The following is a 13,407-nucleotide window of genomic DNA, read 5'->3' as shown; positions in this document are numbered from 1 at the left end:
TGTAAAAAGACAAATTTCACCCTGGGGACAAATAAAGCTCTATCTATCTATCTATCTATCTATCTATCTATCTATCTATCTATCTATCTATCTATCTATTATATAGTGCCTTTTCTATCTATCTATCTATCTATCTATCTATCTATCTATCTATCTATCTATTATATAGTGCCTTTTCTATCTATCTATCTATCTATCTATTATATTGTGCTCTATCTATCTATCTATCATATAGTGTCTATCTATCTATCTTTTTAGTTTTTTAGTTGTTTTTTTGTCTGCTACTGTAACCAGTTTCCTTCTATATTAAAGTTCCTGTCTATCCGTCTAGACAAGTGGCGTGTGAATTATAAGACATTAGTAACTTGAGGTTTTTTCAGATATTTTAGGAATGCTGCACTGTGGAGTGGAGCATTCATTGAAAGGGGGCACCATTACCATAACTCTTGGATTCAATCTGGCGATTTGCACATGAAAATATCTCAACATATAATCTATGTGTAATCTTGTTTATAAAGTCTGGAAACCTTAAGTAACTTCTCCTTTAGTAACTCAAACATTAATGAGTTTCAGAGGGTAGGTATTTACTAAAAAGCTCATAATCAGTGGTGCAAAACCAAATCAAAAATTAGAAAATCCCAAAGCAAAACAAGTGAACAAGCACCAAAATTTTGTCTTGGTCTTCCCATTTAAAAAAAAATCGTTGTTTTAGATTTTGATTATTTTTGATTTTGTTGATTTTTTGTTTTTTGATTTTGTTTTACAACTAAATAAAAAATACATTTTATGCAAGGGTGCTTAAAGCACTTGAGCACTCATTAGGGACTTAGCCCCCCAAATCCCCCTCTGATAATGCCATTACAACAACGTATGTGTTAGATGGATACCCTGGGCTGGTGAAGTTTCTCCCATGGAGTTTCCATATGGTTATCCATGCATGTCACAACAGGAACGGCTGAACTCTCAAAGATCAGGGCCTGCAAGCCTATGTCCACTGGACAGGACATGGGTGGCTAAAGCCCCAGAAGCTCCTTGACCCAACTCCCTCCACCACCCAGATGAATGATACCAGTGCTTTTAAGTTTCTCATTTCTTCATTGCCTGCAAAAAAAGTAGCTTTGGGTGTAGTATTTTAGTATTAAGTCAGTTTTTAAAGGTCACAGGGCTTGGGCCATTTGGATTTCACATACTCTTTAAGAAAAACCTGAAAGCATTTTAAGAACCTGGAGTTTTATGATGTATTTGAAATGATGTTTTGCTTTTTTATTCCTTTAGTGTAGTGTCCCAATATTAAATTTCATCATTCTGTGAGAACTTCTCTTTTCAGCAATTGTTAACAATAGGAATACCAATAATGGTAAGTTTCCCCAGGGGGCAAATATCAATTTATCGATCATTATCATTATCTGTCTATTGATCTATCTATCGATCTATAAAATTAAGTAAGATATGCGTGTTATTTGTGCAGTTTACATGTTCCCTACTGCTTCATTAGGTTGCACCTACCATTAAACGTTTTGGCGATTCTAATCGGACCCGCACCCAAGGGCAAACCTCCACCCCTTGTTGCATTCTGACTACAAACACATCTTTTCTAAACTGAAATGACGCAGTCCTCCTCCCAAATCCATTGCAAGGGTCCCGGCTCCTCTGCGGTGTCTCATTTCCAATCTCTTGCACGTCCGTGTAAAAAAGGCAGAGCTGCTTAAGATCTCGGGCACGTAGGAAGGAAAACTGCGGCCCAGACGCGCTCAGGTGAGGGGGCGCAACAGCTTTCGTTGTTACTAGGGGCTAGGCCACTTCCTGCAACCCCCCAACCGCATAACTCACACCCCTCCGCCACATCGGCGGCCATCAACATCAATACAAGTGGTGGCTTTGAGATACGCATAATAAAGCCCATCTCTGATGCGATTAATCCGCCAAGACAGGGAGATCGGAGCATACGTGTGAGAGTTGAGCGAGCGAGCGCGCGGGCGCGTGCACTCACAGAGCTGCTCTCGCCGCTGCCATGGAAACCGTCAGAAGAAATCTCTGCCGGTCCTGATGCTGCGTTGCGGAGAGAGGCTGCTGCAGATAAGAATTCAGTGAGGACACAAGAAGATTCGCCGAAGTTAAAAAAAAAATAGTGGGGACACCGATGGGTCAAGAAAAATGAGACAGAAATGAAGAGGCACCAGGGGGCAGTCGCACTGAGCCGGAGACACTAAGCGCAGAAGACGCGGAGGCAAAACACAAAAAAACAGACATTGGAGCCAGTTCGAAAGAATGGAGCGGCAATAATTCAGGTAGGTGAGTCATACCGTACTACAATCAGGAGGGAGATGAAAGCTCTGATTAAAAAGGGTATTCATTAAGGTTATAATTGCTGTGTGTAAATAACTCCCTGCGGTCGTGAACTGGTTAAAAATTCGATTCACGCAATATATTGTTACAATCATTATAAGAATGATTCAAAACCTAGAAGGGCGGATTTGTATAATAGAGATCATACTGGGAACACTCTTTTTCACTCTGATCACAAGTAACGTCCTGTCGTTCTTAAGCTTTGTTGATGCTGCTAACAGGTTTAGTTTGATTTCTTCAGCATCAGCACCGAGTACTCAGTGAGGGCCCCTTTTTGTGACGCGTGAAAGCCAAAATCGGAACGGGGTGGGGGGAGGGGGGTCGATTGACTGACTAGGTTGACGGTTTAATCCCACTGATCTATGGCTGGTCCCGTGACACCAGTGTCTGGCAGAATTTAAAAAAAAGCAGTAGGAGAATAGCGGACGTGACTCCTCTTTTCGGTCGGCGATGGAGCGTAATGATAATATTTACAATGATCGGCTTTTTCCAGAGTTAGAATGGATGGCGCTTACTTCAGTGTCAAACAACTTAAGACTGGTTTTGAGAGATGCACTTGAGGTAGACTTGGTTTTGCACTTTGTCCAACGACAGTGACGCGCAGCCCAAATGCCCGGCTCAGAAGATTAGTATGCAGGTCTGCTTCAGCCTCTTTGAGAAATACGACCTGCCGTCTGGGCAGAGCAGAGGCGTCCCAAGACAAAAGGCAGCGCTTTATGGGAAGCGCAATGAACATTTTGAGATATCGCTAAATGGATGTTCAGGTATCTTAAAATGCAGGTCAGCTTTTAAGATATCTGAAACTCGTTTTTAGATATCTCAAAATATGTTCTTTTACATTCTAAAATATCTGCAATACATTCTGCGATACCTCGAATGCAGTTCAAACATATTTTTAGATATCTCAAAATAACTGCAAGTGAAATTCAGGATCTTTTAAACAGATATATCTCAAATCGACCTTGTATGTTTTTGTTGATAATTGAATCTCGAACTCACTTCCTGTAAAATTTCCTATTCTTTCAATAAGACTTCCTGTCTGTTTTAAGATATCTTGAAATGTTTTGATACATCTTAAATGAGCAGCAAGTGAGTTTAGTATTTGGTCATTTTGAGATATCTAGAAATGTATTTGAGACCTGAAAATAGACAAGGAGCTATTTTGTGATCTCTGAAAGTATATTTGAGATATCCTGTAGATATCTGAAAATGCCCTCTTTATATACTGTAGATACTGTATCTTGAAATAATTTCATGTCTTTTTAAAGATATCTTCAAATGTAGAGACACATTTTAAGGTATCATGAAATGGTTTTGAGATGTATGTATTTTAGATACTCTCAAACATCAGTAAATCTCAATATATTAGTTATATTCTGAGATATTTAAAAATAACTTCATGCTTATTTTAAGATACCTCAAATACGCAGCCAAACTGTCAGTGTTAAATTTATACTTATGAGTGCAAATATAAAAACACTTTCCCCATTCAAACACTTTTAAATGTTATAGTTTAACAGAAAAAACTGCAATTTAACACTTTAGTAATCAATTTAGTGATTTTGCTGTGTACATTTCCACATATCTGAAATGCATTTTCAGATATCTCAAAACAACTTGCTGCACATTTAAAGATACCTTTCCAGATCCTGCACATTTTTTATAATATCTCAAAGGTGTTTCAAGATATTGCAAAAGAACTTCCTGTCCAATTACATTTTAACGTATCTCAAAATAACTGAAATTGCAGAAATTAATTTGAGATATCTAAAAAATATTCCATTTATTTGATATCCATTACCCAACCCACTATATCCTAACTACAGGGTCACGGGGGTCTGCTGGAGCCAATCCCAGCCAACACAGGGCGCAAGGCAGGAAACAAACCCCAGGAAGGGCGCCAGACCACCACAGATTTATTTGATATGGAAGTCAATATTAAAGTATCTGATGTACATTTTAAGATGTCTTGATTACATTTCCAGATATCGTAAAAAGCCTTCCTGCATTTTTAAGATATCTGAAATACATTTCTTAGAATTACACAGGACGTCCCATTGAAAACATAATCACTTTTACAGGAAGTCGTTTTAGGATATCTTGTTTTGCATTTCAGATATCTGAAAATGCTTCAGACATATTTTATGATATCTAAAAACCTCTATGAGATATCTCAGAAAGCACAGGAGCTTATTTCAAGATACCATGAATTGCATGTCAGATATCTTGAAATCTATTTGAGTTATCTTCTCTTGGCGCATACATATTCTCAGATATCTCTAAGTCATTTTATGATATCTTAAATGCATCTCCAGATACCTTAAAATGCCTTTTGAGATATCTCTAAATGCTAACTCAGCTTGCCGTAGCATTCATTGTATTAGAAGTTCGGCAGTGACACTGAATGTGCACAGGTAGAGTATGCTCACATCTATATATCTCCAGTTTAGCTATGTCTGCCCTTTTTTGGAGTTCCTTTTTTATTTGTTTGCCATTATCATTATTATTATTATTGATATCCATCCATCCATCCATTTTCCAACCCGCTGAATCCAAACACAGGGTCACGGGGGTCTGCTGGAGCCAATCCCAGCCAACACAGGGCACAAGGCAGGAACCAATCCTGGGCAGGGTGCCAACCCATTATTGATATTGATGTTTTTATTATTATGGTAACTCATCCAGGGCTGGTGTTCCTGATTTCCACCGGATGCTATCAGAGTAGAATCCAAACCTACCTGATCCTGAATTAGATCCAAAAGATAATATGTGTATGTTATAATTATGGGTTGGCAGCCCATCCAGGGTGGCTTCCTGCCTTCCACTCAGTGCTGCTTAAATTGCCTCCTGCCCCTGCAATATTGAGTTAGATTAAGCAAGCTGCGAGATGGTTGGATTCTTTCTGTTTTATTGCAAAGCACCCCCATCTTCTTCACTCAAAGTTCTTTCTTTGCATCCTCCGCTAGTCTTCATCACAATACAGCTTTCTTTGCTAGTTCACTATATTCTTCTAAATTTTCTCCATTCCTATGTTCAATCAGCCCCCAAAGTCTCCTCTGTGTCCCTTTTCTCAGTGCCAGGCCATTACACTCTTCCTCACATCACTTTGTACATCATGTCACCCCAGTCTCCCTTTGATCCCTCTTTTCTTCCACAATGTTTGGCCAGAATGCTCTGCCCAGATTATTTGCCCACAATTTTCCCCATGAAAATGTCCCGCGAGAAAAAGCTAAGTGTCTCCAGCATGGAAAATGTTTTTCTTCAGGTATGGTAAAGGTGATGTTTTTATTGTTTCCTTTAGCCAGTGTGAAAGGTGCTCTGTAAAGGTAATGATGGCTTAAAAGTAAAGAGCCAGTATGCAACAGCTGCGGGTCTTAGAGCTACGAGGTGAAAGGAATCAAAACTTTTTAAGTGCATGATGAGATGCTTAGAATGAGTGTATGGACTTTACAAGGAAGTGGTCATGTAAGGTGTTTACCGAAATGTGTTCACGTCTGCATTTCATGTTTGTGAGTGTCCAGTGCCAGACCTTTCACAACCCATTTTGTTCCTGTGGACAAGCAGTAGCTAGAACAGCATCCTCTACAAGTGAAGTCTTAAAAGCCGGCCTCTGAGGACAGCTGTCAGATTTGCCTAGCCAAACTACCTTGATCTTGTAATAACAGCATTAAAAAACATTTACAGAAATCCATTGTGCCATTTTGAACCCTGATACCCATTAGCAAATTATCATAGTGGTAGCAGGGGCAAGAGACCACACTCTTGAATATACCGCCACTGGCCCATCACAGCAGTGTAACAGTCTTGAAAATGTTTTATCATCTTCCCCTAAAGGAGTTCTACCTGGATGAACACAGCGGGCAATGGCACCGGGGAGTGGTAAATACTCGTCCCACCGAGCTCCTTCTATTTATATAATCCTCCCTTTGAGCTGTGATGCTGTGACGTTTCTGGAGACGAAAGACGGCTGTCAGGGCCGTTATGTAAAAGAGCCTTGCTGTCCGCCCTCCAGCGGGAGAGCTTTCTATATTTAGACCTCGTTCATTCGGAGGAGCCGGCTGCCAAGCAGTGCGGGTGTTTCGTAACCAGAAATGACAGAGGAGGCGTTTGTGGAGATAAACAAGAACTCCTTCAGGGTTTTACATGGGGAAGGAGAAAAAACACGGTAGTTTTCATCTCTCAGTTATAAATTGGATCACGTCAGCCGGCTGGAGATTTTTGCATTTTAAAGGGAGGCAGGGAGAGCTGAGTTTGCAAAGTGCCCAGGCAGACAGACAGCTGCAGTTTTTCTTTAAGTTAGTTAATCTGCTGTATCCATATTCAATTACAATCATGCAGGACTCTGTTCCTTTAGAACATAATGGTTTTCATGGTTATAGAGCACCTTTCCACATGGGATGAGTATTTGTTTCACTGTATTTCACAGTTGTTTGTGATATTTACTTAATAGAAACTTGATCACAATGCTTTCTAGAAAGAGCAGGCTGAATTCCCAGGTCTTATGGTTATTTTTGATGGTCCAAAGCCAAAATGTGCCTTTTTGGTGTCTCTTACCACAGCTGGATACAACCAGCAGACATTTTCTTCTGCCCTTGTGTCATTTATTTAGTTGTTTCCAGCCCTTGATGATCTGATGAATAATATCGTCTTTGTTGAAGTTGGTGTTTTTTAATCTTTTGATGATATTCATACCTGTTGTGCTCTTTGTCCGTGTTTATGCACATTGGTGGTTGCTGTCTACCAATGGATGTGTGGATGTGTGTGTTAGACTTGTACTTGGTTCCAAGCCTTCAGGTGGACTTCCAATAACTTGAGTCATTGACTTGGAGGCAGCTGACACCAAAAAATATAAGAAGGTTAACTGATAATTTAAAGTAGGACACTCTGTCCTTCTGTGGTGTGCTAATGTTCTTTATTTTCTATCCTAGGATGTTTGCATCATCTCTGTCAGGCACCCACAATTGTGCCAGCCTTGGTATTCAAAGTGGAGATGCCCAGTAGACATTCCACCAGGTCACTTAATTGCTGAGCCAAGCAGCAAACAAGAAATCAGGGTCAGGAAATCTGAAAAGATAGATGCTAAAGTACGCAAGGCATGAGACAGAGATGAGCTCCTCTGTGTTTCCAGCCCGGACACCTTGTGGAAGACCTTCTGGAGATGACTTATAAGCAGCAGAGAACCCTGGTCTGCCTCTGAGGAGAAAAGAAGTGGAAATGGCCTTTGTTATCACCCTGCCCTTCGAGGATGAAGATTCTCGCATAGTAAGCCAGTCTGCTCCACACACTTTGATGAGGCATGACCTGGCATTACTGGGCTTTGTATATATTTAGCTTGTTTCTGTTTTGAAGCCGATTTCTGGAAACTGGGCATGAAAATTCATGTTAATGTTAGGTCTACACTTGGGAGAAACTACCTATTAGAATACGAGGCGTAGTGCTCAACACAAAGCACTAGACTAGGACATCTATATGTACAGGGCCAAATTTAATCTCCTGATGTGTGCAAGGTTCCCATGTCAGCAATTGTGCATTCAACCTCCCCCAGGAACGGATGCATATGCATACCCATCAATGAATACCGACCGACCTGTCAATTCGCCCATTCAGCATAGCTGTCTGTAATAGCTGGATATAATCATTGATCTTAAATTGCCTCAAAACTTCCCTAGACTTTGCCAGCCTGCCTCTGGGCCTGTAGCTTGGTGAACTTCCTTTGTGCCAACAAAACACCAAGATGAGTCTCAAGCTTGAGTCTGACTCAGAGTCCTGTCAGCCACTGGTGTACACCGTGGAGGAGCTGGAATGTAAGATATGCTACAACCGCTATGATGCCCGGCACCGCAAGCCTAAGGTACTCAACTGCCTACACCGCGTCTGTGCCAAATGCCTGAAGAAGATTGTGGACATCGGAGATTCATCTCCCAGCATCATCAGCTGTCCCTTCTGCCGCCATGAGACTCATGTGCCTGATGAAGAGATCTGGCTCCTGCAGGATGATAGCAACATCCTGGCTATCCTCACCTACCAGGACAAAGCTAGGAAGAGTGGCTCCACCACACCAGCTGAAGTGGTCCTTACCCCCAACAGCCTGAGCGGTGGTGGGGGAGTTGAGCAGTCCCATAGCTCCTCAGACTGCTTAGTCATCACCATCATGGAGGTTCCTGGAGAAACCCCTCCAGCAGAAACAATGAGCATGCTCAACATGGTGCGCTTCTATCGACCACCCAGTCTGGACTCGCTTCCATGCCACCTGCCCATGCAGAAGTGTCGCTCCTGGACTTCTAGGACTTTCCCACGCTTCATTATCGGCATCTTATGCCTCATCTACTTCAGCTCTCTCCCTCTGGGCATATATCTTCTCATGATCCAGCACCTTACCCTGGGGGTGATCTTAGTCAGCCTGGTACCTTCAACCCTGGTCCTTTGTGTACTGTATGGATTCTGTCAATGCCTGTGCCATGAGATTTTGGAATCTATCTCCACGTGAGGCTCATCGATATGGAAGCTACAGTACATCCAGTACACCCCCACATCTTGAATTTTGCACTCCGAGGGAACCTAGATGCCCATGTTGTGTATCCTATGTCATGGACACTACATCTTAGGCTCAGTGGCGACCTTAGTTTAATGTGGACTAACCTCCATCAAGCCCCTTGCAGTCCTAAGCAATCAGGTGTGATGAACCCCACAAGCTTGGGCCATCTTGCTTAGGACACTGTGGGGTCACCACTCTGCTGGATTCAAGTTCTCAGCACCTCGGGCCAGACTGCAGTGTGTGCATTTCCCATGCTTTCTTTCTGCACTGCCCATGCGGCCACTTTTCACACGTGTCCGCACCCAGAGCTGCCATTTTGTTGCCAATTGAGTTTAATAAAGCTCAAAACCCTTTCCACCAGAGAATGGTGTTTGCCTTTTGATTCCAAAAAGACTTGAATCTTAATGGCTTCCTCCGCTAGGTGTCTGAATCCACAAACAGTACCCATCGACTCTACAAGTTTCGGATGGGTCACTCAAGAATCTTGTCTTTGTCCTACAACTAATAGGGCCCAGTAGCCAGGAAGCCTTATTGCTTTACCCACATTTGGGTTATATTATTGACCATTTATTGACTCCTTTTGAGGTGACCTTTCCGGCTCTAACACATCACGCTCACCTAGCTGGCCAGTGGGCTCATAATGAGGAAAGCGGCATGAAGGACTTTATTGTGTGCTTACAGTTGCCAGATCTTACAAGCTGATCACCCAACATTAAGCATGGCAAACCAGTCTCCGATTGCTGACTGTCTCGGTTAAACAACCACTAACTGAGTGCTGACCGAATTCTTTAAAGCAGTCACTTACTGAGTACTGACCATATTCCACATAGCAGTAGCTCCTGACCACATTCAGTACTGCAGGCATTTTCTTCAGTTTTGGTCACGCTCCTTATAGCGATGTGACTGAGTGGTGACCACCCTACATATGACAGCCACACTCTGCATGCTGACACAAATTAGGGCTGCACATCTGAGTGGTGACCATTCACTGTGTAACATCCACTCCAAGTATAATGACCACAATCATTACACCAGGCACACTTTTTTCATCTGACTGCACTTCCTGTAGCAGCCATTAAATTGAGCACTTACTATGTTCCATGTAGCAGCCGCCTTTTAGTGATGATTGACATTCATACAGCTCTTTTCTTTCCCTGCTAACCACACTTCTTTCAACTGTCACTCCCAGAGTTATAAACACTTTTCTTATAGAAGACACTTCCTGTGCAGGGGTGTGGAAATCAAATTTTTTTCTACTTGTCCACGGACAAGTAAACTTAGAAAATCCACTTGTCCGCCAGTTAAATTCACTTGCCCATAAACAACAAAAGTGAAAAATAGTTTCTTTTTTCTGATCTCTTTTATTGATACCAAAACTGCCTTCCATTTTAAAACTGAAAAAAGTTCTTTCAGGGAGTAGCATTTTGCCACCTTGCTCTAGGACATTATATAAAAGATTCCCTTATCATTTTAACTCACTAATAAACTATGCCTTCATTATAGCTACCCTAGTTCTGTTTCATATATTACAGTTACATAACAGAACACTGTCCTTGAGACAGCATTCAACAAAACAGACGATATTGACTTCACAAACTCAACACAGGCGTCCCTGCCTCGATGGTCACTCCCTAAATTTACACCATTCTTTTCCTGTACAGAACACAGAAATTGAAAGTCAGTAAATGGCCTGTTGTGCTTAGAAACAGCGTAAGCAGTATTGAACAGCCTAGCCTCACGCTCAACCTCCGAGTGTTCACCTTTAGAAAACGCTTTTTCAATTGAACCAACTTTTTTCTTACTTTTAGACTCATCCTTTGACATACAGGCAATGTGTTTCGCAGACAGCTGATGCGACAGTAGTGTCGACTTTCTTGCCGGTAAATAATGTGGATGTTTTGTCGACAATAAGTGGATACTGACGGGAAATTTGGCAAAAAACGGACTCAGTGTTGTCTGCATTTGCCCACAGAAACTCTTTGAGACATTGCGATTGAAAAAACCATTTTTGTTTTTTTATCATACTCACGGTCCCTTTCAGCTTTTGTTTTTCTTTTCTTGCCCTCATTGTCAGGTTTTTCAGGGCCTGTTGTGACAGTTTTAATCAAGAAACGATCCATTTCTCAGCTACTTGCTTTAGTTTCAGCAACACGCATATAGCGAGAAAACGTGCTTACTGCAGTGCATTATGGGTTACGCAGGGAATTATTCGAAATTCTGCAAGATGGTACATTTCCAAAGAAGTAAATATTACCGATGTAATATCGGGAAAAAATATTCACGTCTAAGTGAAGATTTTTATAGATATTTCATAACATTTGGAAACCGTTAGAATGTTTTCTTCTTTATTTTTAATAAACTAACAGCGCGAAACCAACTTGTTTTATATGAAAAATTCTCTTATCAAAAATGATCTATAGACAGCTCATCAAAATTTATGTTAATCCCTCAATATATCACAACCTACGCAAAATCACAAATTTCAGGAAAGATTAACTGCCTAACAAGCTTTGTTATGTGGTGAAAACATTTGCATTGTAAGTAAATTACCACATTTTTATGTAGAAACAATGAATTTTATCAATAATATATAAAAGTTATTGATTATAATGAAAAATCATCAGATTACATCGTAATGTCGGCATGAAAAAAAATGACCGCATCTCCAAGCGTGTAAATAGTAAGATAAAATACTTACGTAAGACCGTAAGAGTGCTTCCTCTTTGAAAAATCAGCCGTGATTTTGTAAACAATATTGAAGATTAATTTGAGACATGAAGAACATGCCTAAGTAGACTGTTTCCACACGAAGTATGTACCCAAATGTTTTAAATTTGAAAGTAGTGGTAAAAATGTGCCCTGCACAGCACATATAATTCTTTTCTCTCCAGAAAATTGCACTTGTCCGCGGACAACTGAAACCAGAAAAACACGCTTGTCCGACAGTCAGTTTACCCGTGTCGGACGAGTCGGGCGTTGGATTTCCGCACCCCTGCTGTGTATCGACCATTCAGTCTTTGACATCTGACCATTCTCCATAAGCCAGTCTTTCCTATGTATGCTGACTACAATAAGCTTGACAGCTGATCATCCTATTTCTAGCGGGCACCCCATGAGTCTTGACCTTGCTCTATATAGTGGTCACTGAATGCTGACCAACGTCATTTATAGTAGTCCTCCACTGCATGGTTCAGCATAACATTTCTAGGAGGTGTTCACCAATTTTCATGTTGCAAACATTAAAAGCTGTCCATAGTCCATATAGCAGTTATTACTCATGCACAGACCACATTCGATGCAGTAGCCAATCTCTGTGTGCTGACTGTATTGCAGACTGCATTCACCTGTGTGTGTTGTCCACACCTAATACAGATGGTGCCTCCTGCGTACGGAGCACATTCAATTTAGCAAACAGTCTAAGAGTTCTGTCTGCATTCCATATAGTAGTCTGACCAGACTTCATATACAGTAGTATTCCATTGCTTTGTATTGGCCACAATGAATCCATGTGCCAGTCTGAAAATGCTAACTATAAAGCTTCTAGTCTCCTAGATCTGGATGATGACCACACTGAGTATAGCAGTCACAGGCTGAGAACTGACCACAATCGCTACAGCAGCCAATCCTTTGGCACTGACAACACTCCATACTGCAGTCACTATATATTGACCACACTTTATACGAGAGTAAATGAAAAAATTGACTTTGACTTCAACTAGACCATGTTGAGCAACACTCTGTAGTGAAATTTTTTTGGCAGAGGGAGTGGAACCTGCTGAAATTCACCCAGGGTGTTGACTTGTGCAGCTGTTTATTACTCCTCTTACACAAAAAGTCATCATGCACTATGGCATGTGCAGATCCATAGCTGAGATCCCAATACACAGTAACAGGAGACAATGCAATCCATCAGTCTCCTCTGATGAAGGCATTCGCCATGTCGATGTGGGCTTGTGTGTGCAGTGTGGATGGATGAGCAGGTTGAGCTTCACTGGTTACACTTGATCTTCCTGCTCTAAACCTCACTAACCATTCATAAACTTTTTGCTGAGTCCTGCTCAGTTTTCACTTCCATACTGAGCCAATAATCTTCAGTGAATTTCAGCAGGTTTCACTGCCTCTGCATAAAGAAATCTCGCTATGGCAAGTTGTTCAACAATGGTTCAATCGTGCAGTAGAGTATCCATGTTGATTTGACCTTGGCTTCAACTAGACTAATGGACGAGTGTTGCACTGTGCATTTTTGAACTACCCATAACTCACCAAGAACATGTATCGCATTAGTACCTATCCATTGTGGTTGCCGCATAGTTTTCAAATTGCCTTTGCTTTTTGATTTAACTTTGTATTTTAGTCACGCGCTGTGATCTGACCACTTTACAACGCTCAGTTCTGATGTCCACATTCTGTTATAGCAGCCAGTTCTTATACCTTGACCACACTGTACGTCAGTCACTTGTCTCAAACTGAATATTCTCAATGCAACAGTCGGTCTTTTTGGGCTGACCACCCTCCCTACAGCAGTC

At 41.3% G+C, this 13,407-nt stretch overlaps 1 protein-coding gene across 2 annotated transcripts; it reads left to right on the top strand.

Annotated features, from left to right (window-relative positions):
• Positions 1-1,709: 1,709 nt before the first annotated feature.
• LOC120515062 (E3 ubiquitin-protein ligase RNF182) lies at positions 1,710-10,181 on the top strand. Of its 2 annotated transcripts, none has more exons than XM_039735778.1 (2): positions 1,710-2,288; positions 7,275-10,181. In XM_039735778.1, exon 2 carries the CDS (start codon positions 8,081-8,083, stop codon positions 8,831-8,833), a length of 753 nt encoding a protein of 250 aa, XP_039591712.1. In that variant the 5' UTR covers positions 1,710-2,288; positions 7,275-8,080; the 3' UTR covers positions 8,834-10,181. The 2 variants fall into 2 exon arrangements, with proteins under 2 accessions (XP_039591712.1, XP_039591713.1); XM_039735779.1 differs by having other exon boundaries at positions 1,710-2,292.
• Positions 10,182-13,407: the final 3,226 nt, after the last annotated feature.

This window comes from Polypterus senegalus, chromosome 14 (assembly GCF_016835505.1).
Source record: "Polypterus senegalus isolate Bchr_013 chromosome 14, ASM1683550v1, whole genome shotgun sequence".
NCBI classification, from domain to species: Eukaryota; Metazoa; Chordata; class Cladistia; order Polypteriformes; family Polypteridae; genus Polypterus; species Polypterus senegalus.
Note: the sequence above shows the minus strand (reverse complement) of the source record. Positions and strands in the feature narration are given on the sequence as shown.

Bases quoted from the DNA above. Each gene is read 5' to 3' on its own strand.
- LOC120515062 (XM_039735778.1), top strand. From the start codon at position 8,081: ATGAGTCTCAAGCTTGAGTCTGACTCAGAGTCCTGTCAGCCACTGGTG.